Source organism: Fistularia commersonii, chromosome 5 (assembly GCF_037954325.1).
Source record: "Fistularia commersonii isolate RoL2024-O1a breed Wild chromosome 5, RoL_Fcom_v1.0, whole genome shotgun sequence".
Classification (NCBI taxonomy): Eukaryota; Metazoa; Chordata; class Actinopteri; order Syngnathiformes; family Fistulariidae; genus Fistularia; species Fistularia commersonii.
The window spans coordinates 3612501-3639463 of NC_141288.1; the positions used below are offsets into that span (position 1 = coordinate 3612501).

Genomic DNA, 26963 nt, shown 5'->3' on the forward strand with positions numbered 1-26963 from the left:
ATTTGAATGACTTGAATCAGGAAGAAATGTATACAGTCTTATGGTATAGTTAATGGATTGTGAAAGTTAAATCAAAATATTTTCTCAATTCAGAAATATAAAGAAAATACATTCTTATAACTTTAAATTTTCGAAATGTTAACAAAAAAAAATTATAAAGAAAAAAATGTTGAGAACAGAAAATGTATTTTACAAAAAAACGGAATTAATGAAAATAAACGCATGGATTGATATTTGTTGATTCCACAAAGAGCCATGTAAACCTGAAAAAATATATTAATATTTGTACAAATAAATGAAATAAAAAAAATACAAAAAATGTGGCCCCGAAACTCCAAATAAAAAAGGAATTCAAACAATATATAACTGTATTTGTCAAATACAGAAAGTATTGCAAAAATGTATGCATATCCATCTAACACCTCTGCATTTACACACACACACACACGCACACACACAATATATTGAAATGTTATTGAGATAATGTCCTCAACAATTTTCTTCTCAATTTAATATTTTTAATAAAAGATAAAAGTAACAAACAGTATGAAGTAAAAATTATTTTAGATAAATAAATAGAAAAAAATAAAAAGTAAAACATTTCATTAAAATTTTAATTGAATTTGAAAAAATGTACACAGTCTTATGGTAAAAATTATAGACTGTGAAAGTAAATAAAAATATTTTCTGAAATCAGAAATAAAGAAGTAAGGAAAATACATTTTTTTACCTAAATTTTCAAAACGTTAACAATAAAAAATGTTGAAATAAAATATAGGAAACATAAAAAAACACAGAATAAATGAAAATCAATTATTACATATGTGTATATATACACATGGATTGATATTTGTTGATTCCGCAAAAGAGACAATTAAACCTGAAAATATATGGTATCAATATTTATCAAATTAGATAAAATTTAAAAATAAATTACAAAAAAGTAATCTCTGAAAACCTCAAATAAAAAAAGTAATTCAAACTATATAAGACTGTATATGTCAAATTTAGAAAGTATTAAAAAAATGTATACTTATCAATCTAACACTTCTGCATTTATACACACACATTGACACACGTATACATACGTGTGTCAATGTGTGTGTAAATGCAGACTAAGTGTTGGATGGTAATGGATGAATGAAACAATTAAACTTCTTAGATTTTATTAGCTTCAACTTCATTTCGAAGGTTTTAAAAATCTGCATTTTCATTTTTTGTTTTATGCAATTTTTGTTCATTTTAAATTGATCCAATACTTATACCACAAATGATAAATATAAACATTAATGTATGCATACATATTTATATGTATATCAACGCCTTCTGAAAATAATCGTCATTTTTCAAGTTTGTCAGACTTAAGACTTGAAATATATATGTGTTGAAAAAAAATCAAAAATTACTTAGACTATTATTTTAAGGAGTTGACAATATAGATACAACTATATTTTTTACATATACATATATGTTTATCATTTACTAATTTTTTAGATATTTTTGTTTCTATATGAAATTATGCCTCACTTTTTTCAAATTGTTTCAAAATTTCGAAATTCTAAAAACAATCTTTTAGTCTTTTCTTTGTAGATGAAAAAACACATTTTGATTATTTTCTGTGTATACATTCAAAATAAATATATAAATTAAAAATTATAATGAATTTAATCTCTGATGGTCAACATCATAGTTTTATGTTTTTTTATGTTTACTTATATTTCAACTTTACAGTTGTTTAGACTTACACAATATGTAGTTATTTGTAGTTACAATAGTTATAGTTATAGTAATACATAATCGTAGCAGCATATATATTGTTATAGTTGTATATTTAAGTGTAGATGTATTTGTACGATCTATATATATATGTATGTGTGTGTAGATATATGTATATACTAGTTGTAGAATCATATATTTATAGTTCTCTATATAGTGAGCAGTATATATGGTTAAAGTAGTGATCTAAAACGTTGTGTTAGTACAGATAGGTATATTTGTACACACACATATATACAAATATATATGTATGTATGTATGTATATATATATTAATTGTCAATGTAATATCTTAATTTTTTTATTATTTATATTTAGTATATATCTATATACTATATTACTTTTAGCAGTATATACAATAATAGTAGTAGTGGTAGTAGTAGTAGTAGAAGAATCTAGTAGTTTACAAATAGAATATATATTTATAGTAATGCATTAAGTTGTAATAGTATAAGTAGTGATTTTTATTAAAAAAAATATATCACAAAATTACCACACAATTCAGACATTTTTTAATTTTTGTATTTTTAAAAATCATGGCCTACATACACACACACACACACACACACACACATATATCTGCCAATATAAAGATTATTTGAATTAAATGTTTATTTAATTAAATAATTTCAAGAGTGAAATGTTACCATTTCTCCAAGAAAAAGTATATACTGTCAGAAACTTTAAAAGTTATATATCAAGTATATGAGATTATAAAAAACAGGAGAAAGAGAAAATGTCAAAAATAAACAATTTCAAGAATCTTAAATAAAACAAAAGATTATTTTTTTAATGCAAGAAAAAAAATAGTGAAATTACTACAGTAAATGTGTTAGAAGAAATAGTGCAAATATAAAAAAAAAGACAAAGTTATCCTGAAAAATACAAGAAGTTGAAAAAGTCTGTTAAGGCATCCCCCGTGAATCCATGAAGACACACATTTACACATGTGTGTGTGTGTGTTTGTGTGTGCCTCTGTGTGTTTGCAGGGAGCGAGCTCATTGGCTCGGCCAGCGTCTCCCCCGACAACGACGTCTACATCCACCTGGCCAAAACCTACTCCTATAACCACAGCAGCATGCACCATGGCGACCCCTGCGAGCAGGGAGCCTGGGGTTTCCCAGAAGGAATCACTAACGGCTACCAGTGGTACCCACTGTCAGGTCGCTATGGCAACCACACACATAACACTGTTGTTTAGGGACTTTTTGGTTAATTAAAAATAATTTTTGAAAATAATTTTACGGAGTTTTCAAGCAATTAATTGAACATGTATTTGCCTTTTACCACAATTATTTCATTGTTTATCTCAAATTTTATCCGCACATTTTATTTCATATTTATCTTATTTTATGATCATTTCAATTTTTATTTATTTACCAATCTTTTTGTCCTTTTTTTTTTAAAGTAAGCAATCAGTTTTTTGTTTTTTTTTTATTTTTATGCAATCATTTTATAATTTTGATGGGATTTTATTTTTTTTTTTATATAATGTGGTTTCTTGATTTAAAAATAGAATTGTCAATTTTTTTTGTGACTTTTTTGTCTATTTTATTTTCTATCCTTTTAAAAACAAAAAAAAAAAAAACGATCAGGCCGACCTGCTGCAAAAACATAATTTAAGGGGCTATAAATTGCCATTCTACGGCTGTGTGTGTGCGTGTGTGTGTGTAGGTGGGATGCAGGACTACAACTACATCTGGGCTCAGTGTCTGGAGATCACACTGGAAGTTTCCTGCTGCAAGTTTCCACCCGTCAGTCAACTTCCTGCTCTGTGGATGAACAACAGGAAGTCGTTGCTGAAGTTCATCGAGCAGGTGCACCTGGGTCAGTACCCGCTCGCCCGTCCACACCTCCATCTGTTGCCCCTGGCAACAAAATCACCAATGATGGGCCAGAACACTGACAGCACACATTAAACAATCAAATGAAATCAGCAGGAAATGAAGTGAAACTGGACAAGACATGGATTTCAAGTATTGTATATTTAATAATTAATTGGACATTTATTTAGTCATTTATTTTTTCATGATTATTATAACATTCACTGGAAAACACTTGTGAATTTACCATAACAGGAAATGATATCAAAAAAAAAGTCAGTGCAAAATTTTCATTAAATTCAGTTGGAAACTCCCTGAAAACAATATATATTATAAATATCTAAAAATGACCTCTGCACTGAAAATGATCAAAATTACATTTGTCTTTGCTTTACTGAAAATGGAGACTTGTCGGGTTTAAATTAAAAATGTAATTAAAACAGATTTTTTGATGAGTATTTGTGTGAAATGAAGCAAAACAATATTTGAGCTCAGATGCCTCAGGAACAGTGGGATAAGTTATATGTATGTATGTGTGTGTGTTTGTGTGTGTGTGTTAAGGTGTCAAAGGCCGTGTGTTCGACGCCTCTGGATCGCCGGTCCGTGACGCGGTGGTGGAGGTCAAAGGTCGCAACAACAAGCTACCTTTCAAAACTAACCGGCATGGAGAATACTACCGACTCCTGCTCCCCGGCAACTACACATTCACGGTGCGCGTGCACACAAACACACATCACACACGCGTGCAAGCACACACACATTGCAAAACATATACTAACTGAATTGTTTAAGGTGAGGGATGACTAGATAATCATTTTCTCCAAATCAAAAAGACATCTGTAACTTGTTAAATGTATTTTTTTATATTTCAAGTGATATTAAGCTATTTAATATTTGATTTTGTTGAATTATAAAACCGTCTGAATATGAAATGGTGTGGTTTGGCGCCCCCTAGTGGTCATGGATGAACCTTTGGTGCTGATGTTTCCTGTCTAGGTATCTTATCCTGGTCACCAGCAGCTGACGCAGCAGCTCTACGTCCCCTACGGTCCCGATCACAACTCTGCTCTCAAACACGACTTCCTGTTGCGTCGCGTGGGCTCTGTGCCCGACCCCGCCTCCACACCCACTCCCACCCCCGAACCCCTGCAGCTGGAGGCCGGCGCGACCAGGCCAGCAGTGGCCACGTCGCTTTGGACCCTCGGCCTGCTGCTGGGGCTCAGATCCCTGGCCGTCTGAGCTTGAATCCCTTCAAGTTGGACTTAGAACGAACCGCCGCCGCAGGAAATGATGCTCACCGGGGGGGGGGGGGTTCTCCGGACGCCGGATGACATCATGACCTCACACAGGGACGATTAACTTTTTCTTTTTCTTTATCACGTTGCAACATGAATGTACCATTCCTTTGTTCAGTTTGACCAAGGGTACGTAGAGCTGGCTGCTGCACCATGTTGACACTGGCCTTGGCTTATTTGACAAGTTTCACAAATGACCCTTTGCTCGCTTTGCCTGCACATTTAAAAAAAAAAAACATGAATATATGAACCTGTGTATGATTTGAATAGCCTTATATTGAATGTTTAAATACAATTTCATACTATATATAGGTATATATATATATATATATATATAGGTATATATATATAGGTGTATATATATTTACCTATATATACACATACATATTATATGTTTATATATGTATGTGTATGTATATATATATACACATATATACCTATATATGTGTGACGTGTGTGTGAATATATATATATATACACACACACGTATATGTACATATATATACACACACACACACGTATATGTACATATATATACACATACACATATATGTACATATATACGTATATATGATGGATATATATGTATGTATATATGATTGATATATATATACATGCCTATATATATAGGTATATTTCTACATATATATATACACATATACATATATATACATATAAAATTGTATTTAAACAGTCAATTACATATATATGTAGATATACATATATGTGTATATATGTATATATATATATGTAATTGAACATATATGTACATATATACATATATATGTATATATGTATATATATATATGTAATTGACTGTTTAAATACAATTTTATATGTATACATATATATATATGTGTATATATATATATGTATATGTATATGTGTATATATAAATGTGTATATATATGTTTTTTAAGGTTCGTTTTTATTTTCCCACGGTTATAACAGGTAAGGGCAGCTCAGACGTCAACTGGCTGGGAACATTGCCTTTAGCTGTCTAAATGATAATGTAATGCAAATTGATAACTGAAATTACTACACATCTGCGTTAGGAGATTATTGCCTGAAGCTTAAAACTTTGTCTACGGCTCTACCCAAAACAAAACACATAATCACATAATCATGTTAAAATATTTACCACAAAAATGACCACCAGTCATTACTAAAACAGGTACTGTCACTTTGAAAGCTCCCTAGCTGCTAGCTTAGCTTGAAAAATGAGACTGGTGTTAAAATCCATGGGAAAGATTATATTCTCTGAATTAAAAAAAGAAGTATTACCCGAAAACTGATTCACGAACAAGACAATGTGAGCACTTGATTTTGTTTTCAATCAGATGTTGTTTTTTTAATCATAGTATATTTGTTTCAATGCTTCTATGCCAAAGCCAATGTTGATTTTTTTTTTTAAACCAAATGTCTTGTTTGTGTTTCCGCAATATTCAACTTCTTTGTTTCTCAGGAGAATATCTTGTGCCATGATGTAACCCTGGACTGCAGAACTCAGTCATCTGCAGAAAACTGTTTCTAAAGAGGACCAAAGCTGCCAAAGTCATGAATCACTGTAATCTTTTCATATATTTCATCAAATAAAAGATGCAAGTTAACTTGAACAGAAATGTCATCAAAAATGTTGAGTACATTTCCTTTTCCATTTTATCAATCTGATTCAGAGGTCAACATTTTTTATATAAATACAAAATTTATATAATTTAAAAGCTTGTTTTATATGAACTTTTTCATTTATATAAAGCAAAAAATAGTTACATATTCACAATTGTGGAGTTCAAAAAAGCAATGCCAATGCAAACAGGAAGTCATGATATGTGAGGTTTTATGTTGTATGAACGCACCCAATCATAATTTTTGGCAACTAAATATTTTTAGATCGATATTTTGATTATTTTATGTTTCAAGATGATTTTAAACCTTGATTTAAATTACTCTTTGATTTAAGCTTTTGGCACCTTTGGTCCTCTGTACCTGCCAAACACCTCTGAGGATTCCTTCCTATATTTTCGGGTCTGGAGTCTCTCAATAAAAATATTTCTGTATTTCTATGTAACAAGGGTGGAATTTTTCCTCCTGGAAATGTTTGAAACAACACTGGATGACTTTGATGACAAAGAAAGCTGATTCTGACACTGACTCATCTCTGTTTGATTGATAATCAATTTTCAAATGAGCTCAAGATGCAAAGGCAAATATCTCCCCCATTCAGATTTTTATTTTTTAAATATACCAAAAGGAAAGAGTGATTAGAAATAATAAATGTGTTTCTTTAAGAAGGTTTTACAAAGAAATTTTAAATTATGACAAAATAACATCACTCATCACAGGAAATCTATCATATATTAATTTCAAATTACTTTTAAAGTAACTGAATTTAGTCAATACATTTGTCCGAAAGAATTCAAGCTTTTTAAAGAAATTATGTTGATTACCATGGAGCGAAAAAGAGGAACATAAATCCCACTTTCATCAAAAAGGTGAACACATTTAAAGCCCAGCTCAAGGTGATTCAATGCCATGATTTGACAACAAAAAAAAAAAAGAAAAAAAGTCCATCAATCAAGTATCTCCAGGTCGACCAGCAACTCGCCTCCCACAAGGATGTGTGTCTTCACACAATTCATTTAACCTGCAAAAAATCCCTGAAAAATCTATAGTCTCGTCCCTATTTTTGCAATAAAGGTCACTTTCATTGGAATGGGGTTTGAGGTTGTGAGGTAAAGGGAGCAGCACGACGGAGTTGTCAGTCACTATCCGGAGATTAAAATTGGAATAATCCTTTGGTCCAGAGTGGAATGAAGTTCTGGCGAACCTTCGCTGGGGACGCATCAAGTATTCTTGATACAGGAAGAGCAAGGCGCCAGTGGAAAGTATTCCAGTTGGAACTACAAATATGGTGACACTTTTGGAAACTACAAGTATGGCGTCACTCTTAAGCTTGAGGAGGAAGCGGTTGTGTGCGAGAAACGACACCTTTCCTCTCTAGGTTCCAACCGTCCGGATTTGGTTCTCTCATCCCTGTTGGATCTGCGAAGGTTGATGGGAACGTCAGCGGATGAAGGCCGCTCGGCCCTGCAGTCCTTGTTTACACCACAAACACGAGCACCTTCTCATAGGAGTGACGCTGCCGCCCCTCCATCACGCCAGGCCCTGGCCTTCCCTCCTCGGAAACGCTTCCTCTCCAGCCGCAATCTTTCTGTAGAGCTGCGAAAGCTCGTCGTCGCGCGGCGGCTTGGACTCCGGCGTGCAGGGCACGTCAAAGTCCGACGACGCCTGGGACTCGGACGTCTCCTCCGGCTCCATGCGGACACCGCGGCGAGCTCCGTCTTCCCCGGCGTGCGGAGGCTGGCGGGCCAGAGGGTCGGGCGAGAGGGAGTCCAGGTTCTGGGAAGACTGATTGGACAGTGACGCCGACAGGCTGAGGTTGAAGTTGTCGTCGGCCGTTTCCTCTTGGTCGCTGAACAGCTCCGGGGTTTGCGAGCCGGTCATCCGGGAGGGGGCGGGGCTCGGGGCGGAGCAGCAGGACTGCGACTGGCTGTTCTGGCTGTCACTCAGCGGCTCAGCGGTGAAGAAATCCTGCCATTTGGGAGGATTGGAAGATCCGTTCGCCTCCAGCTTCTCCGCCTCCTCCTCCTCCTCTTCGTCCTCCTCATCTTCACCGTTCGATTCTGAACAGTCCATGAAGTTGTGGAAAGCAAGAGTCTGATGTGGGCCAGCAGGTGAGCAGTCCTCCACAGACACAGGGGGCGCCATCACCTGAGGAATCTGAGCTGTGGCCAAAGCTTGTAAAAAATGATAATAATTAAATCAATAAATATGAATTAATAAGTGTAATTAAAAAAACGGCAAATCCGGATGGGGGGAAAAAGGGAAGCTGAAATGTTTCCCTACCGATGTCTGAGTGGCCGTCCAGCGCCATCTTCTTCCTGACGGGCATCAGGTCCAGCCGGTCGAACAGCTCGTCGTCGCTGTCGCTATCTTTTATCAGAGAGCAGCGTCAATTAGCTGTAAAAACTCGAGATCCAGGCAAAACCGCAGACAATCTGGGCCAAAGTTGGGATTCCCCAATGGCGCAGGTCATATCCTGACCACAGGGTTTCTCAACCCGGCCGTCTCCGCTGAGTTTTAATGAGATTTGACCTTTAACCCAACATAGAAGGACTTCAATTAAAGAATTACCACAATTCTGAATGCTGAATCAATAATGTTAAAATAAAACTGTTAAAATGTATTTTTTGCTTATTTCCACCAGCCTTTTGTGCTTAAGATCTTTTGATGATACTTTCTGGAGCTGCGCTTTAGACTAATTGTTTCCCCTTGCTGACTAAACAGTAACGAGGTTTTATGAGCGAGTGCGAAGGGAATGAAGACGAAAAGCTAATTTGTCAAACTGTCAGGATCTCTCTTTGAGCAACGGAAACTATACGGCAGCAAGCAGGTGTATGTGTCAGTGGAGCAGCTGGTGTGGCATGTGTGGTGTGTGTGTGTGTGTGTGTGTGTGTCTCTCACCGTACGTGGGCTGCTCCAGCGTTCTGCGTTTGAGGACGCCCAGCGGTTTGTAAACCCAGGTTTGCTGGGTCTGATCCCGGCACATCAGCCTCAGCCTGTTCAAACAGCAGGTTCTGTCAGTTTCCAGGAATCTTTCCCTCCATCAATTATTTACCATTATTTTCAGGAAGACATTGATTTTCTGCCAAGTCTTTTAAATCTAAAGTTTCGGGTACATGCTCATTTTCATGTCATTCTCTCATTCATTAACCATATTGCCGATCCTGCACTAAGGGGCTCGGGGATGCTGGAGTATCTCTTGGACAACAAGACCGTTCGCCAGTTCATCACAGCACCACATAGTTACCAGTCACTCACTCGTTCACGTGTCAAAAAGACAGACAACCTTTCGCCCTCTCATTCACACGTCATGTCGACATACAACTATTCATAAAAAATTATACAATTCACTTGTTCATTCACACATCATATAGCTGTACCAATATTCACCCCTTCATTCACAAATCATTTAAGGATAGACAATCATTCAGCCTCATTTATACAGCCGGACAGTTTTTGATCTCCAATGAACCTCCTGCATGTTTAAAGGCCGTGGGAGGAACCCTATGCAGACACGGGGAAAACATGCACACTGTAAGAGTCAAAGCAGGAAGCACTAACCACTGCAACCGCCGCGATACCGTTTTACATGTCAGCTTTTTACTCTATTAAAAGTCTATCCTTCAGATTTAACACGCGATCTTTATAATTGGTGCATTCTGTTCATTTTCACGTTAGTTTCCAGAGAATTTTCAGATGATTCTTTGCCAGTTTCAGGATGTTGTAAAAATCACGGTGGCTAAATTTTCTGCACATTTCTAGATCTTAAAATAATATCCTATGTAATCACTCTCTCCATTTGAGGGTAATTTTTTGTAACATGTCTGAAATCTCCCAGAAATTTTAGACAAATTCTCTTTCACATTTTCATTATTTTTAGAAAAGATTTTCCTGACGCTTTCGGCTGCATTCTCACATCACGCAGAATTTCGTCTAACAGCGCGCCACCTGTTCAAACCAAAACCACACAAAAGGGATGCTTACAGCTGAGTGACTTCGCTGGCGGTTCGCCCGAGAGGGACGACGTTGGGATAAATGTTAACCGGCTGCAGGTACGAAAGGAAGTCTTTAATCTGAAAAGACACAAAAAGAAAAGAATGAAATATAAAGACAGTTTTTAAATGTTAATACAGGCAAAAAGGGATCAAGGGGGAACGGAAAGGGTTAAACTCACAATTTTTGAAAACTAGCATGTTTTTACACCGTAGAAGTGGGTTTTGACCTGTCAATGACCCCTGCTTTCACACCTACAGATAATTTACATCCTTCATGACCTGCTGACTGTTTTTGGTCTGAAAACAGAGTTTTAGGTAAAAAAGGATGTTCTGCCCCCGTCTGAGAGGTCTTTGGCGATCTACCACTGCGGGACTGGTGAGGGTGTATCTGAAAGTCTGAACCAAAGTGGAGGGATCCAGAATATTCTAAATGACCATCTTTAAATTACAACCTCTGTGAGGTTTCACTACGAAGCCCCGGACTCTGCTTTCAGACCGGAGGATGAAACGGAGAGGAGAGCGGAAGCACCTCAGAGTAGGATGAATGGAAACTGAAACAGGCTCTGAAGGAACTGCCTCCGGTTCTGGAAAACAAAAGACCACGTCAAGATGACCCGACGTAACGCCATTCATATGATATCATTGTTACAAGGATGATCATGATGACGATGATGATAGCTGTTGTCATCTCCGGGTTCCTTACTTGATGACCACACTGGATTTCTTGTATCTCTCTCCGAACCACATGGTGGAGGGTTTGATGCTGATGATGTGGAGGGGGGTCCCGTCAGGGGCCGAGCAACCGCAGGGAAGCCTGTTCCCCTGGAAGAACTCCTCATCCTGCACACCCGCACATCCACATTAGAAGAAAAGCCCTTGTAATATGCCTTAGGTTGTACAAAACATTTGAACGGTTAGCACCAGTGTAAGATCTGACTGTGTGTGTGTGTATGTCTATGTGTGTGTGTGTGAGACCTTGGGGTGTCTGCAGGCATGGATCTGTGCCCTGCGGTCGGTCGTCAGGTAGCTCAGGATCTCTGGCATCTTCTTAAACATGGAGATGTTGTTGACGTGGATCTGAGTTGGGTCAAACAGGGAGTGCATAAAGATCTCCATGCGCAAACTGTGTTGACAGAAGTGTGTGTGTGAGTGTGTGTGATACCTGTGTGTTGAACTCCTCTCCAAGATTGGTGAATAGATATTCGTAGCCATATGCTGCCTTGCAGTTCAACCACACAACGTGATGTGGACTCTGACAGATCCAGTTGCCGACCACCTCCAAGATTCCCTTCAGACACACTTCCTGCATGTCCACACACACGTACGCACACAAATAAAACAACATTGCCTTTGAGTTGTAGTTCTGTTCTGTATCCAAGCTCCAGGCCAACGGCCGCAGAACACCAACTCTACACCTGTTGTCCTTCAGACTACAGCAACATACCCGGGAAGGGATCTGGAAGAACCGTGGGTCATAGAAGGTGGAGTCCACGTAGATGCTCTGAATGTCTTTCACCCTGAGGGAGGAAGGAAGACAAAGGTTTATGGTGGGAAATAAAGACCTGTGAAAATACATAATTCTTTGTTAAAAAATGATGACTTGATCTGTCGCATTTATGCTTGTTTTATTTTTATGGTCTGATGTTTTGTGAAGAAAAGAAAAAGGATTTAGCTTTCAGACGATAAATGTTCGAGTAAAGTCACTCTCCTTTATTCAGCTGAAAGTAAACGGTTTCCACAAGTCACACAACTTGGCATTCCTCAGAGAAAAAAGCAGCAAAAAAGTATTTTAACCTGCTGAGTAAAAATACTGCAGAATAATTAAGATCATTCACAAAAAACATCTGAAAATGGTTGGGGTACAAAGGGTTAATGTACTGATCAGCATGTGGATCTTCATTTTCTGTATGACTTGTCATCCGGCTCACGGGGACAGGGTTTAACTTGGACAGCAGCGTGGCAGGGGAACCAACCTGCTGCCGGAGTGAAGCGCCTCCATCCTGGAGGCGTCTCCCATCGCCAGCCTAAAGTCTCCTGTGTACAGCACATTTCCGTGGCAACCCTCAAACAGGAACCTGCACAAAACAGTTTATTGACATTTGATAATAGTTTTGGAGAAAAATACACTGATAGTTGAAGACGCGATCAATGTGTATCTACGTTCCAAGCTGGATAGCGCAACTTAGCTCGGCAGTTAGCTATCTAAATGACACTGAAATATCAATGAAATCCGAAACATTCGTGATCAATACAGCAATGATACGGGCTTTTAGCCAGTCTATAATTCTCTTCTGCAGGCTCATGAACATATCTAATGGTGTTTAAGCTCTGGAACATCTGCATCTATCTTAACACCACATTGTCATCAGCTTCTGATTTGTTTTGTGAGTTTTCATGCAGCGCTGGACTTACATGACAGAGCCAGGGCAGTGACCGGCAGGCAGGAGCGTGACCACCACCTCCTCCTTCTGTCAATCCAACACTGGATGGTAAGTTTAAAAAAGAAAAAGAAAAAAAAAAAAGACAGAAAACACACAGGGTTCTGAAGGTGCGGTGGGTGAGTGGGATGTCAGCCATTACCTCACCAGTCAACTCGTCCACCAAGGAGATCTGACTTGGGCTCTCCACCTCTAAGGGGACCTAAAATAAATATCAGATCGCAGTAGAAAACATGGCTCCTCTCATAAAAATATAAGAAATTCAAAAAAAAGGGGGGGGTTTCAAAACACAAGCAAGACACATCTCATGCATTCCCATACTATTTCATCCATCCACTTATGAAGACCCACTCCAGCTGCGGTGAAACATCAACGTGAGAGTGAAATATCAAAAATAAATCAAATCAATGAACCACTAATCTGACCTTTGAACCAGCCTGTCAGACTCACATCATTCTATTGACGTTTCCTGTTTACTGAATCAAGGCAAAATTATTGTTTAACATTTCTTTCACGGAACATTTTTAGCTGTTAAATCCTCGGGACCATCTTTCGGAACCCCTAATCATCAAGATCTTACATTCTGTGACATCTCATCATACCTAAGCGTCTGCAACTCGTGTAAGTGCAGCTGCTTTAGATGTAAGATAAGACCAGAGACTGTGGGGAGAGACTGTCACATATGTTGGCCGTGTTTGCATACTCACAATGTAGTCTTCCCAGAAGGAGTACTTGGGGTTGCTGAGGAGGAGCTCCTTAGTCACAAAGGAGCAGTAAAGTCTGACCATCCGACTGGAGACAGAGAAAATGCATGTAGAATTACCTACTAAAGTGCAGTATTTATGTTCAGATAGGCTGGCCCTTTACTAATCACCCAATAGGTTATTTTGTTACAAAAGACCTAGAATGTAGTGAAAACATCTACCAACTTCATTTTCAACATGTTAGGAGAATGAAATGCACATGTGAAAAAGAGTTAATTTTGTAAATGATTGAACATATTCAAAATAAAATCTAAATAAATACAAATCTTTTTTTAATTTAGCTTGTTATAGATTCATGCACAGTTATTGAACCACACCTTGTTTAATTTACAATCAATAGATTGGAAATCTCTAAATTATTTAGACTTCATTAATCACAGTCATAATGACAGCATATTTACTTGGAATTCCACTGGTGAAATTGATTAAAACATAAAAAAAAATAATGATAATTCAGCACTGTTTTTCTATTAAGCTCATGATACTGCCACATCACTCAAACTATTGTAATAGTCTGCTGGGATACTGTGTTCCCTGATTCAGTGAGGCTTGATTTAAGACCAATGAGACTGTTAGCTAATGAGGCGTGAACGCAAACAATAATCATGTCATTTAGTCACAATTACGATGCAGATGGTAGATGTGCGTTTCTGTCTTTGTTTTTACATGTTTTTGTTGCTTTTCAAGTCCTACTAATAGCCTTAACCGCCCCGGGTTTTGCTCTAAAAATCGACTATTTTACGTCGCCGGAGACTGAACGGGTTACTGATCTTAGTGCGCGTCAAGCTAGCCAAGTTCCAAACATAAACACTGTCACTTTGGAGAGTTGAGAAACGAAACCGGGGAGCTCGTCCTCACCTGACACGCAGTCTCCTCTTCAGTAACGGTCCTTTAAGTCCCCTCATGTGATCTATTTACAAAATATGTACATGCACGTGTATATTTTAGCAATATCATCACCAAACGGCGTGATGCTAGCTTAAAAACAACAACTCACCTTTATGGCAGTGGGAGAGGAAATACGCCCGGGCATGTAGGTTCTCCTTGTCAAAGCAGTCTAGAGAAATGGTCGGGTATTCTTTCATTCGACCGGCGAACGAACTCATGATTAAGTATTTTTCCTAAAAAAAAGTACATTAACGAGGTACTTTCGACTCTGAGAACGCTCTAGTAGCCCGATATCGTTTCTTGTCTTTGTTTATCCCGCCTATCGGCGTCCATCATCTTCTTCACCTTTGTTTTATCGCTGTCTTGGCGCGCGCAAGCGGTGGGTAGTGCCATCTTCCGTCGACATATATATTCAAATATTTGAGATATTCGGCCGAGGTAAATTGGGGTTAAAACTCTCTCACTATTAATCAACGGTCATTTATTTAAAATTGGCAGATAAAATGCGTGTGGTTATCCAGTTTATTCGTAATATGAAGGTCACTTCGCCGATTCCATTTGGTATCGTCCGCTCGTCCCCGTCCTCCAACACCGAAGAAGAAAGTTCCCGTAACCAAGCAACCACATATAAGCCGTTTTCATCGTTTGAAAACTGACGTCTCGAAAGTCCTTCGACTCAACAAATTCTTCAGAAAGTAAGGTGAGTTAGTTGTAGTACAGTTTTGTTTTTTTGAACAGACCATAGGAATATATTCAAGCGTAAACATTTCAAAAATAACGTTCAAAAACGCGAGATATGTGAGGTTTTGTGTTCGACACTCACCAAATCATGTTGAAAAATTATTGGTTTTTAATTGTTATCCATTAATAGCGCATTCTCTTGCCCTAAAGTTACAATTTTTTTTACATTTTCTATATCTTTAGCTTGTTTTTATTATTTCGGCAAACACCATAATTGTGTAAAGGTTTTGCGTTTTAAGCCTCTTGGACCCCAGTGATCAACTGGCATAGTGCGTAATGAACTGCAGTTACACTCGACACAGGGAATTTATTGGAGCCCAAACAAGTCTCGCCTGTTTGCATGGATATTTTAAACAGCGTCAAGCTCTTAATCATATTTTTCCGATGCATTAGAGATAGACCGATTAATTGTTTTAGATAATGAGTCAGCTGCTGTCTCCAGTCACAAGGAATATATTTTCTAAAAGAGGCACTGACTTGCATTTTACACATTTTTTTTGTTCCCTTCTCATTTATTCCCAAGGGAGCATAAATCCTGTTTTAATTTACCAGGTTATTCATTTAATTATCTGTCTCTATGAATATGAACTGTTAGTTATATTCAGAACAAATGCACCAGACTGAACACAAGGCAATTCGTTAACTCTTTGTCTTGCAGAACATTTGAATGAAGTGCTTAAAGTGCGCGCACACACACACACACACACACACACACACACACACACACACACACACACACACACACACACACACACACAGTAAAATGAGACAAAATTGAGCTAAACATAATGGGGGGAAATTATAAAATATAACAAAGAATAAAAAGAAAAGCGGACTTCAAGCTTTCGCCACCACGGGTAGAAAACAATGATCATTTGAGGAACGTGTGTGTGGGCTGAGTGTGTCTGCCGGCCATCAGGTGCTCAGACAAGGAGGGAATCTACGCGGCTCCTGTCACCATGTCCTGCGCTGTCATCGACGTGTCCAAGCCCAAGTCCATGAGCCGAGCCCGAGGCTGGACGGCCGAGGTGGAGAACCTGTTCCGCTTCCAGCAGGCCGGCTACAGAGACGAGCTGGAGTATATTCACGTCAAGCAAGGGGCCTCAGTGAGTGTTGTCCTGTTCTCCTCCAATATTACAACCCACCGAGTTGGGCTTCCTGGAAAACGTAGAGGTTTTTTTTTTTAAAGTCATGGACATCATTACAGTGTTTCTACTATATTCTTTTATATTCTATTCTAATTCTCTTGGGGGGTGGGGGGGTGGGGGGGACCAGAATATCCATTGATTTGCCAGAATTGTCATTTGCAGATGTGAAGGGGGGAGTTACTGTTTATTTTCTCATGATTGCATATTTATTTAAAGGAAAATGAGTCTCATTTTTCATTTAATTGTCAATTTCTTAAGATAACTAGTTCATTTCCCCTCCCATGATGTTGTGCTTCTCCTATGTGACATCACATCAGTCCCTCCCCCTCTGCACTGTACACACACAGATCCTTTTTACATTTTCTCCAATTATGTTATTATTCTGTAACCGCTCTCCCCCCTCCCGTAGGTGGACAAATGGCCAGAGAATGGCTTCGTGAAGAAGCTGCAGCGCCGCGACGACACGTTTTACTATTACAGCAGGAACAGAGAGTGTCTGGACCGTGACGTCCGCAAGGTCAAAGTGTTCATCTATTGACAAAGTGATCATCTATTGACACCCAACACACACACACACACCTTCACCTGGCCCTGATACCGACACACACATTGGAGACCATGTTCAGTTTTCATGACCTGTTGTTTTCCACCTGCTGGCTTTTAACCTGACATTAAAGCAACTGAAACCAAAAGTTAAGACATGCTGAGGGTTTCTTTTATTCTACTCTATCAATCCTTCTGTGAAACTGTTGTTTTCAAGGTAACCTGTTGCTTCAGATGTTTTGGCCATTCTTTGCAAATATTTGTAATTTCTCAGTAACTTGACATATTTATGAATTTATAATATATTATATATTATAATATATTACATATTTCTTTTTCTTTTCTAGAGGAAGGGAAAGAGTCCAGGAACACGAAAGCGTTTCAAGATATTTGCAAAGAAAACATCAGACAATAGAATAGGAATGGAGAAATTGATGAACGCCACCAGGGGGCAATGTTGATCCATTAGCGTTGAATCGTGGCGGGTCTGCATGGAGACGGGAAATGAAAATATTCAATTTTTGTAATTCCCAAGGATTCCTAACTCAATCCTCGAAACAGGTTTTTTTTCAAGGAAATGAACAAATGTGAAAAAAACAAAGTGATCCGTTTTTTTCCACGGGCTAAATTAAAAAAAGGTTCAAATGTGTCTCAATGTCAAAAATGGGGGATTAATACATTAAAATGACGTTAGTACCGCCGTCAAGTGTTTTTACAATATACCTAAAAATTGACCTAAATAATACATATATTTTTACATTTTTTTCAAATAGCTGCAAAGCTGAGAAAAATTGTTCAAGCATTCTTAATTTTTGTACTTAAGACCTTAAGACACTTTATAGCCTTGACTTGTTACTTAGATACTTTATAGTTTTATTTGTATTTCTTATCCCTCCCCCCTTTTTTTTATACTGTTTATACAATTTCCTACTATTATTTATTATTGTTATGTTTTACTTGAAACTTTGGCACAACAATTTCCTTCGAGATAAATAAAGTTGTTCTTATTCTTATTCTTAAGAGATAATCTGAATATAGTTTGCTTTGTTATTATCATTCGTAATGATAATACTGCATTTTGTTGCACTTTATTTCTACATGTGTAATGACAAAAAAGTTGAATGTAATCTTATGATATAATCAGTTTTTAAAGCTGGATAATTTAATTTGATATGTTCCATTACAAATATGAAGAATTTGAATCAGAATCAGAATTGCTTAAATCGCCAAGTAATTTTACAAGTACAAAGAATTTGCTTTGGTTGACAAGATGTAACAGTATGTAATAAATTAAGAGTGAAATCAGGGCGATTGCGGTTGATGGTGCAAAGTGGCAAGCTGTGCAAAGCAGTGCAAAGAAGTGCAACAGAGGGGTTGGTGTCAATGGGGGTCCGGGGCCTTACTGATAAAGTAGGCTGAAACAACCATAAAAACCATGCAATGGAGAGCAGATGAAGCTGAGGGTCTTCCTCCGCCTCACACCCGAGGATCCATGGCCGATAGAACGACATCATAAGGCATTTCTCCCATTCACCCGCTGGAATGACCTCCGAACGGGTTTTTCTTGCAACGTGGACAGATTTCACGGTTGTGCCCTCCAACCGCCGTGACCTCTGGGACGCCCAGCGCCTCATGTGAGGTCCAGCGGGTCCGAGCTTTCACGGCACCGCCCCTGACCACCGAGGAGGCCCCAGCCCCCCCAGCCTCCTCCGAGGTACGCCGGGGCTTTATTTAGGCGCTCCCTTACGGTCAGGCATCCTACTGGGCAGGAAGCAGAGGGAGACCCAGACAGAGGTGAGGAAACTCCAACTAAATAATAATGATTAAAAAATATACATTTATTCATTCAAATAACAGCATCACTCAGGATGCAAATTTTTGACAATTATCGAGAATATTCAAAAATTTATGATGAACAAAAATCTGGTTCTTTTGGTTTTGACATGATTCAATTTAATTTAATTGGAAAGATATCTGTGTGATTAAGCCTTGGGTCTTTTAACTTTCTTTATGTCGTTCTTGAAAAGTCAAAATTAATCAGACAGTATGACAGCACATGAGTGAATTAGAAAATAAAACGAAAAAACTCTTACTTTTATTCTTGATTTCGACTGATCAGGTTTTTAGTTGGTTTCAAGGGTCTGCAACAGGGTTAGTTTATAGACCTGCTGGGAGGAGGCAAATGGTTTGTCACTATAAAAAAAGAATCCAAATATAACTGTTTGATTGACAACAATTTAATTAACGCCCCGTTTAATATTTTTTCCCCCAAACACCTATTGCATGAAATAAACTGATGCTCTTAAAAAACAAACAACTCAAATATCAACAAATAGGTTTGCCAAACTGACAAAGGAATAAAAAAATGTTAATTCAAAACTATAATAAATCTATACATAGAAAACGGAATCAGCAAACAGAGAGGAAATGTTTGATTGATGTGAAAGTGACTTGGGATGACTAGTGTGTATGAAGAGTTCTTGCATATTTCTTTGCTTGACTCCTCTGTTAAAAAGAGATAAATGAGTGGATGTAATCCCCGGACTGTCTGTCGCGTTCCTGTAGATTTAACGGTCCGTTCGGATCCAACTTTAAACCCTCTGTCTTATTTAAAGTCTCGGTTAAAGACCGGAACGGATTCCTGCTGCGCGTCCCGAGTCAGCCGTGTGATCCAGCCGTCCACGGTTAAATCGCTAAATTTCCAAATGGAGTTCGGCGAGAGAGTGCGACCACCGTGACGGCCCGCCGGCGGAATTTCCCTTGAATGTCTCGAACCGAATACAGCTCGGGACATTTACCGGAACAATTCGGCCGGATCGGTCGTGTGACCGTGACACGCCACTTCGGCTTGCGTAAGACTTGTGCAAACACTGCGGCGCCGCCAGTCAGCACGCAATCTTAAAAGGGTGAAAAAAATGAATGGAGTACCAGCTAGCTGCTAGCCGCGCCAGCGCCGCTAGCGTCGGCTCAGTAATAATCGTAATCTTGGCCGTGCCTTTAACAGCTTAACTCGAAGCTAGCGGGCTAATTCCCTTTAACTGAGACGTGACCGGCTCGGTTTCCCCCTAGAAGTTGTGTTCCCACCGGAGTCATCGCGGAGGTTATAAGGTTCCTTTACTCGAAAGTTACGGGGTCATGTAAGTAGAAGAACTGCTTTTTTCATGTTTCTTTCCCCGTAGTCCCCTTTCTGCGGACAGTTTATCTTGACAAGCTAGCTTAGCTTTGTTAGCATGTGAACCTGCCTTAAAGGTGGCCTTGAGACGAGGGGAGCTCAGGTTGGCTAGTCAAAATGCAGTCCCTGTTTTTGTTTTTCAAAGTTTGCTTTCAGTCATTTACAGTTTTTTTCTAATTTTAAACCGTGTTTATTTGTCCCATCCTTGGTTCTCACGGAGACAGAAGGGCTGACAGCTCTTCCTGGAGCCGCGGGCATTAGACCCGAACGACCTGCAAGCTGCTCGGGTGAAATTAAGAGGGGTTCACTTAGCTTGTTAGCTTAACCACTTTAGCAATTAATTATGAGTTAATGACGACGATTAAAAAATGAGACTATCAATGTTATAGATTTTGAAAAATAATTTTAAAGACATATTCGGGCTGTGGCTACTTTTAGTCGGAGTTTCCGCTCCGGATTTCATCTCACAACCTCCCAGCAAAACACGCTGTTTTAGTCGGAACAATAACAACAACAACAATAATAATATTAATAATAATAGTAATGTAACCGAGAGCGGTAAAAATCATTTTTTTCCTTCATTAAATCAATAATGATCTTCATCGATTTCAGACGATTTGATTTGATCATAATTAAGTTAATTTGATGTAAATATTTCTGCATATCAATTTTATTTTTGACACTTTTCTGTTTTCATTCTATTTTCTTTGTTTTTTAATATGAAACAAGTAACTCTTAAGCAGTTTCCATTGTGCAAAAGACGAAGACGACTCGTTTAAAAAATTAAGACAATGGAAAAAACAGAGTCAAATCTCAATTGATTATGCATCAATTTTCCATAGGAGTCAATTAAATGTATGTGATCTATAATCTGAAAGGGAGGTCACTGTTTCCAGAGATGTGTTGGTCTCCAGTGTTTACCTCCACCCTGGCTCCTCCACAGTGGAGCTTTGAGAGGGGGAGAAACGTGGCGTGGGGTCTCTTCTTAAGAAGCCTAGAGAATCACAAGGCTGTGGAGGAATGTAGCTTTAGGCTGTCTTGATAATGAAGTGGTTGTGTTTTTTCCCCCCTCCCTCTTGTGCGTTTTGTGCCGTGAGGCTTTTATTCTCGTTCCCATTGCCTCCTGACCCAGAAAGGTAGCTGAGGTGTGAGCGACTCGGGGCAAGGCGGATCTGAACTGTTCAGTTTTCCCTCATTCGGTTCAAACCCACACCATGTTTGTGTCAGATTTATAACTGGAACGCTTTGCAGGACAAAGTTGACACTAGTTTTACTAGTTGGCGCATGATTTCCCGCAAAAAAAGCATCTTCTCGTAACCTCAGCAGAATTTGCTGAGTAGGGTCATGATACAAAAGCGATAAACACACACACACACACACAGAACGAAAGGGTGTTGTGTGTTATCGAGCCATGACTTCGCTTACCCTGTGACCTGGTGATACCTCTGGTTGTGCAACTTCCCTCTGATATCATGACAGCTGACTTTCACCACGAGCGGCACCGATCTCCCCCCCTTGGACAATCACAGCGGGAGGTCCAGGACCCAGGCTGGTCCACAAGGCCCAGGAGGGGAAAGAGCTGGAACCTGTGACACACCACGTTTGTGGATCAACGTTTGCCCGGTGGGTTTTTTTTACTTTGTTTTTCTGATGTCAATAGTTCTTTGCCAGCCTAATTGTTTCCAGAAGATCCTGGGGAAAAAGAAAGTAATCCCCTAGAAGGGTTGAGAAATGAAATCGAAGAATTAAAAAAAGAAGGGGAGAAAAACTTGAGATAACCAGCAGGAAAAGACCAGAAAATTGTCCCTTTTTTTGTAAAAATGTGTAAAAATCAAAGAAAGCAAATGTGTGACGCTGCAAAGTGTAATGAGCTCTGACCGTGCCGGTTTCCACGCTAACTCTTCCACAGCCAGGTTCTTTTCCAGATTACGGATCCAAACACATGAGAAGGAGCCTTGTGTTAATTCTCAGGGATATGTGATGTCAGCATTCCTGGAAGATCTCTTGCACCTCATTTTACAAGGATATACATTTATGTCCTGAAATGTTAATGTCCATATATTGTGGCAGTAAAGTTTTCCTTTCATCAGATTAAATTCACAATTTTTCCCAAATAATGTAATTTGAAGAGTCAGTGTGAGACTTTGTCCTGATATTTCTATTACTGCTGTAATTGTGTAGAACTAATATGCATCCTTTCATGACCATAAAGCTGCAGAATAGACTATAATAATTATGATTATTAATGTTCTGTGCCTGCAAGGGGGAGAGCGACAGTAAATTTTCAAAGTGTTTGCTCTCTGATTTATTCAAGAGAGGGACTGGTCTGATTTGGTTTTGATTTCAGCTTCCCCATTTTCATGTCGCTGCCACTGCTGAGACCTGAGAAAAGGGGAAGCAAGGCAGGAAATAAATGTTAAAACCCAGCCTAAAGGAAACATGCAACAATATTCAGCACTACTGACAGTTAAAACTACTGACTATTTTTCTCGGTGTAAACCAGTCGCTCAGATCGTTGCCATTTCCGAGTGCTCATTCTGGGCTTATCCTTTGCGTTGAGCAATCTGAAGATAGTCAGCCTGGCAAATCCTAAAATGTGGAAGAAGATTGGGTAAAGGTGTTGTTTTGAGTCTTTTGGTGAAACAACGACTGATTCTATTCAAGTTTAGATGTGATACGTAAGGAAAGAGGGATTAGAATTTCCTGGTTTCATAAGGTCCTGTCCCCACACCAGGTGAAGCACCACCGCCACCACCATGACCCCCTCGGCCCACTGACCGGGAGGAGCATGCAGCTCTGGCCCGGAGTCTCCAGTCGGCGGCGCTGCTGAGGGGCAGCCATGGACGAGTTCGGCTCCAGGACGTACGGGACCAGCGGCCTGGACAACAGGCCTCTGTTTGGAGAGACGTCGGCCCGGGTAGGAACGGCATCCCAGCTCCACATTACTGCGGTAGAACTGTACTCACTGTGCTGCCAACCACAGAATACCCATGGCACGGACATTATATCGATGCTATATTCATTTCATTATATTATTAACTGCAAATTTATTGAACTTCTACTCACATTGCTGAGTAGAAGTGAAGTAGAATGAAGAATATCATTGTACAGGGAAACACATTTCTAGACCTCACATATGACAAACATTTTGTATAAATACTGAATTATGTTCAGAATACTGACCCTGCACACACAATATACTCCGGTTGGATTATACCAACACAGCATCTCATCAATGTATGTGTACCTGTATGTATATACATGCATACGTCTATTTATAAAAATACACAGTTTATATGTGGTATTGGTGTATGTCAGTAAGACAAGTTTGAGGAAAATATTCCCCTGCTCATCAAACCATGGAAAGTATAAATAACTTAATAATTGTAAAAAAAAAAACAATCTCTGTCCAAGAGAGTATCACTTGAAAAGACCCTTGGCTCCTCTTTTGTCTGCAGGATCGAATCATCAACCTGGCAGTCGGAGGATTCACCACCCTCATCGTCCTGGTGAGTAAAGCCTTGTCTTAAAAATGTTGTGCGAACAGTGTTTTTGTGTTACACCTGCTCGAGGAGGCCTCGTCGAAAACCAACTTCTGCCGCCTTAAACCGGGTCGCTTGTGTCTCCAGGTGACGGTGATCAGCTCCTTCGTCTTCCCTGTGTTGCCTCCTCAACCGCTCAACGTCTTTTTCGCCGTCTGCATCTTGTTGGCCTGTGGATCCACCATAGTGCTGGTAACACACACACACACACCTAGGCAGTCACGTACTTAAGTGCCGCTCTGCTAATATGAAAACCTGCATGATGAACTTGAAACTTGTGGCAAACCTCCGGAACACAAGGGGGCGCTGTAGCTTCCCTGGCCCAGGTGTAGTAACCCACTGCAACCCTGAGGTTCAGTATCCAGTCAATAAACTTCGAGTGGCCCTAAAAACAAAGAATTGGAAATTTAGATGAAATTAAGTTTGCGGCAATCAACTTGAGTCATAAAAAATACTCAAACTCCTCAAAAGTTTTTGAAGATACCTGAAATAAACGTGGCTGGAGATTTTTTTTTTAATCAGTGCTAGTTTGGTCAAAACAACCACGTCTCTTGCTTTCCTTGTATTGAATGTACATTTTTAAAATTGAGGTTTTACTAAGAAAGGTTAACCCCCCCCCCCCCCCCCCCCCCCGCAGATATTCTGGTACCGGCAGGGTGACCTGGAGCCCAAGTTTCGGAACCTGATCTACTACATGCTGGCGACCATCGTGTTGCTGTGTCTCTGTGCCAACCTTTACTTCCACGAGGTCAGGTGAGGACGGCGGGGGGAGGAGCCGCGCCGATGAACCTCGGGAGAAAAACTCGGCGACCAAAGCGAATCTCTCGGAAAGACTTTCCTCCTGTCCGACGAGGTTCCTGGGACCAAAAAAAAACAAAAAAAAAACTGTAGCTCCTGAGCGACGGCGTCACCATGCTGTGCTATGTCAGGGTTCGTGGACACAAACACACACACACACACACACACACACACCCTTGAGCCCTGTGGGATTAAAAAAACAAGACCAAACTGTTCTCCAATGATGTCTCAGACCCTGGATCTTCTGGAACCAACAGGAATTATCCGACCGTCGATAACAAATGGACTCGGAAATGTTCCCAAAAATCAGAGCAAAAAAGTCAGAGCAAAGACCAGATAATAAATCAGTATAAAAATTTCCTTAAACCAATGGAAAATGACTTTTTTTCTTTTTTTTTTTAATAACCTGCAAATGTAAAACATTGCTGGAAAAATTAATTTAAGACAAACAAAAAAAATGTTCAAATTTATGAGCGATCAATTTCTCACCTGCTAGCATTCTGCTCTCACTCAGGGTTCTCATTGCAGTACAAGCAATACTTTTACAAACCTGAAGGGCTTTGCTAGGAGAAGGAAGAGGAGTTTGTTGACGGTCTGTCAGCTTTCTCCAATGAAGCTCCGGAGTGACGGGAACAGGGAAAGATTCAGGAAAAATCTCAAGTCGTGCTTTGACTCCCAGAGAAATGGCACCTTTGACCTTTCGGAGAAGTTTAGCTGAGACTCGCTTTTCCAATGTCGTCAGAAGACAGATCGTTAGCCGGCGATGCTTGAAAGAACAAAAAAAGTACCTCGATGGAGTTGGCGGGTCGGCGATTCCAGCCAATACAAGCTGCTACTGAGCATGCCCAGTTTGCACTGTAGCACAAACGAGCTAACGCCGGTTAGCGCAGGAAGGAGCGCTTTGCAGACTTCCACAAATCAAACCATGTCTTGTTAAAACTGTTAATAGAAAAAAAAAGACTTCCTTGATTAATTGCTGACTGCCAACTCTTGCACTAAACACAGCTGAGTTAGACTGTGTGACTCACACACTCACCCACACTCAGGCCAGCTGTCCAACAGATGAGAAGGAACAGCTCCACACTGATCTCACCCTTTAGCTTCGGTGATTTTTCTGACATTCGATACAAAAACTCTGTGTGACAGTCATGACGAACAGCAGCACGGCGGCTGTACCAAGGCCAAGCGACGGAATACCAACGCAAGAACCTCAGCACTTATCATCGCTGGTCTGCAGGACTGAACCACTTCTCTATTTATTTTATTGTTCGATCAGTAAAGAGCTTTTTTAAAACCAGAGACTTGGACTGTTTGATCCTGGAAACTTGGAATTTAGATCCCAGTCTGATTCGCCGATATCTGTATTGTTTTGTCGGGCGAAGATCAATAACCAGGCGATCGGTTGGTTGTAACCCGGATCAGCCGGAAGACGTTCGGACGATACGCGGCTGATTCAGATCCTGATGGTTTTAAGTTGCCGACCGACCAAAATACAGCGTCTCGACCACCAGACTTTGCGGCAACAATAGATCTCCATTCCTCATAGAATCATCATTTTGGCTCCAAAGGCATCAGTCGTCCCTGTTCGTTCGTGTCATTCACATCTCAAACGCAGTCGTGAACCGGCAGGGGATCAGCCAACCGAAACCTCCCAGAGTCTCAGGGCTCTGAAAAAAAAAAAAAAACGGGACGACTCCGCAAGGGGAAGCGAAGTTTCGTGTTCCTGTTCTCCTGCCGGGATTCAAGCACAGCTTAACTTCCAAAGATCAGAAAGAAAATGAAAACGACAGCTTTTGCATTTTTCACCGAACGTGAGAAATTGTGGATGGCGGGAGGCGGGACTTTACCTGGAGCGGTCGGCTGTCAAACACACCCAACCACTCACACCGACTATTAAGTCTGCAATAAAACCCACTGATTGAGGACGGAGAACCCGGTGGAACCTGAGAACATCCAACGATGAGGAGACTGTTCTGAGCACTTAACCTCAAAGACATAACCTAAATGTGTAATTCAACAATTAGGATAAAAATGTTATTGCCATTTTAATAAAATTGTCTTAATTTTCCAAAATGTTTTGTCTTGATGTCATGATCACTTTGACATTTTAATTTTTTTTTCCCCACAAATTAAAATATTGACATAATTCAAGTGATTTTTCATCACATATATATATATATACATACTTTTTTTTTTTTTTAAAAGATGAAAACGAGTATCTTAGAAGATGTTTCCACATCTGGAGAAGAACTAAAATGAAACCAAAAATAATGATAATGTATTTAGAAAGTGACCTAAAAAGTCTTATGACATTTAATATTTTTTAGTTGGCCTTAAAACCTGGGTTCTTGTTGAGATCCAACAACCTTACGGGTGAAATCTTCCAATTCCTCCTTATTTATTGAAATAAATGTGCTT

At 39.4% G+C, this 26963-nt stretch overlaps 4 protein-coding genes across 6 annotated transcripts in view; 3 read left to right on the forward strand and 1 right to left on the reverse strand.

Moving 5' to 3' along the window:
• Positions 1 to 6509, forward strand: part of cpm (carboxypeptidase M) — a 13782-nt gene extending 7273 nt beyond the window's left edge. The window contains exons 7-10 of the mRNA XM_086146497.1: positions 2765 to 2938; positions 3450 to 3602; positions 4160 to 4308; positions 4595 to 6509. Coding sequence (XP_086002623.1) covers positions 2765 to 2938; positions 3450 to 3602; positions 4160 to 4308; positions 4595 to 4837 — 719 coding nt within the window. The 3' untranslated portion in view covers positions 4838 to 6509. The remainder of the gene's footprint in view (positions 1 to 2764; positions 2939 to 3449; positions 3603 to 4159; positions 4309 to 4594) is intronic.
• A 592-nt stretch (positions 6510 to 7101) lies between these two features.
• dclre1c (DNA cross-link repair 1C, PSO2 homolog (S. cerevisiae)) lies at positions 7102 to 14935 on the reverse strand. Of its 2 annotated transcripts, XM_086146495.1 has the most exons (15): positions 14711 to 14935; positions 14572 to 14623; positions 13657 to 13741; positions 13092 to 13151; positions 12924 to 12979; positions 12485 to 12586; positions 11956 to 12028; positions 11674 to 11814; positions 11487 to 11588; positions 11215 to 11351; positions 11041 to 11095; positions 10501 to 10589; positions 9418 to 9512; positions 8800 to 8886; positions 7102 to 8690 (listed from the first exon to the last, which is right to left on the reverse strand). In XM_086146495.1, exons 1-15 carry the CDS (start codon positions 14817 to 14819, stop codon positions 8047 to 8049), a joined length of 1887 nt encoding a protein of 628 aa, XP_086002621.1. In that variant the 5' UTR covers positions 14820 to 14935; the 3' UTR covers positions 7102 to 8046. The 2 variants fall into 2 exon arrangements, with proteins under 2 accessions (XP_086002621.1, XP_086002622.1); XM_086146496.1 differs by lacking the exon at positions 14572 to 14623 and having other exon boundaries at positions 14711 to 14785.
• Positions 14936 to 15204: 269 nt separating this feature from the next.
• meig1 (meiosis/spermiogenesis associated 1) lies at positions 15205 to 17290 on the forward strand. Of its 2 annotated transcripts, none has more exons than XM_086146127.1 (3): positions 15205 to 15301; positions 16262 to 16448; positions 16900 to 17290. In XM_086146127.1, exons 2-3 carry the CDS (start codon positions 16302 to 16304, stop codon positions 17026 to 17028), a joined length of 276 nt encoding a protein of 91 aa, XP_086002253.1. In that variant the 5' UTR covers positions 15205 to 15301; positions 16262 to 16301; the 3' UTR covers positions 17029 to 17290. The 2 variants fall into 2 exon arrangements, with proteins under 2 accessions (XP_086002253.1, XP_086002254.1); XM_086146128.1 differs by having other exon boundaries at positions 15254 to 15296.
• Positions 17291 to 19750: 2460 nt separating this feature from the next.
• On the forward strand, positions 19751 to 26618 carry tmem243b (transmembrane protein 243, mitochondrial b). The gene is made up of 6 exons (XM_086146504.1): positions 19751 to 20170; positions 21685 to 21828; positions 22940 to 23122; positions 23664 to 23714; positions 23835 to 23939; positions 24385 to 26618. The coding sequence occupies exons 3-6, from the start codon at positions 23045 to 23047 to the stop codon at positions 24502 to 24504; spliced, it is 354 nt and encodes a 117-aa protein (XP_086002630.1). The 5' UTR covers positions 19751 to 20170; positions 21685 to 21828; positions 22940 to 23044; the 3' UTR covers positions 24505 to 26618.
• The last annotated feature ends 345 nt before the right edge of the window (positions 26619 to 26963 follow it).

What these genes read in the sequence shown, in the direction of transcription:
- dclre1c (XM_086146495.1), bottom strand. Translation starts at nt 14,819, where the DNA reads ATGAGTTCGTTCGCCGGTCGAATGAAAGAATACCCGACCATTTCTCTA. An exon ending in CCTTCTGGGAAGACTACATT is followed by an intron (nt 13,152 to 13,656) that starts GTGAGTATGCAA and finishes TATTTATTTTAG; the next exon opens with GTCCCCTTAGAGGTGGAGAG. An exon ending in TGGACGAGTTGACTGGTGAG is followed by an intron (nt 12,980 to 13,091) that starts GTAATGGCTGAC and finishes TTGGATTGACAG; the next exon opens with AAGGAGGAGGTGGTGGTCAC.
- meig1 (XM_086146127.1), top strand. Translation starts at nt 16,302, where the DNA reads ATGTCCTGCGCTGTCATCGACGTGTCCAAGCCCAAGTCCATGAGCCGA. An exon ending in ACGTCAAGCAAGGGGCCTCA is followed by an intron (nt 16,449 to 16,899) that starts GTGAGTGTTGTC and finishes CCCCTCCCGTAG; the next exon opens with GTGGACAAATGGCCAGAGAA.
- tmem243b (XM_086146504.1), top strand. Translation starts at nt 23,045, where the DNA reads ATGGACGAGTTCGGCTCCAGGACGTACGGGACCAGCGGCCTGGACAAC. An exon ending in TCACCACCCTCATCGTCCTG is followed by an intron (nt 23,715 to 23,834) that starts GTGAGTAAAGCC and finishes TTGTGTCTCCAG; the next exon opens with GTGACGGTGATCAGCTCCTT. An exon ending in GTGGATCCACCATAGTGCTG is followed by an intron (nt 23,940 to 24,384) that starts GTAACACACACA and finishes CCCCCCCCGCAG; the next exon opens with ATATTCTGGTACCGGCAGGG.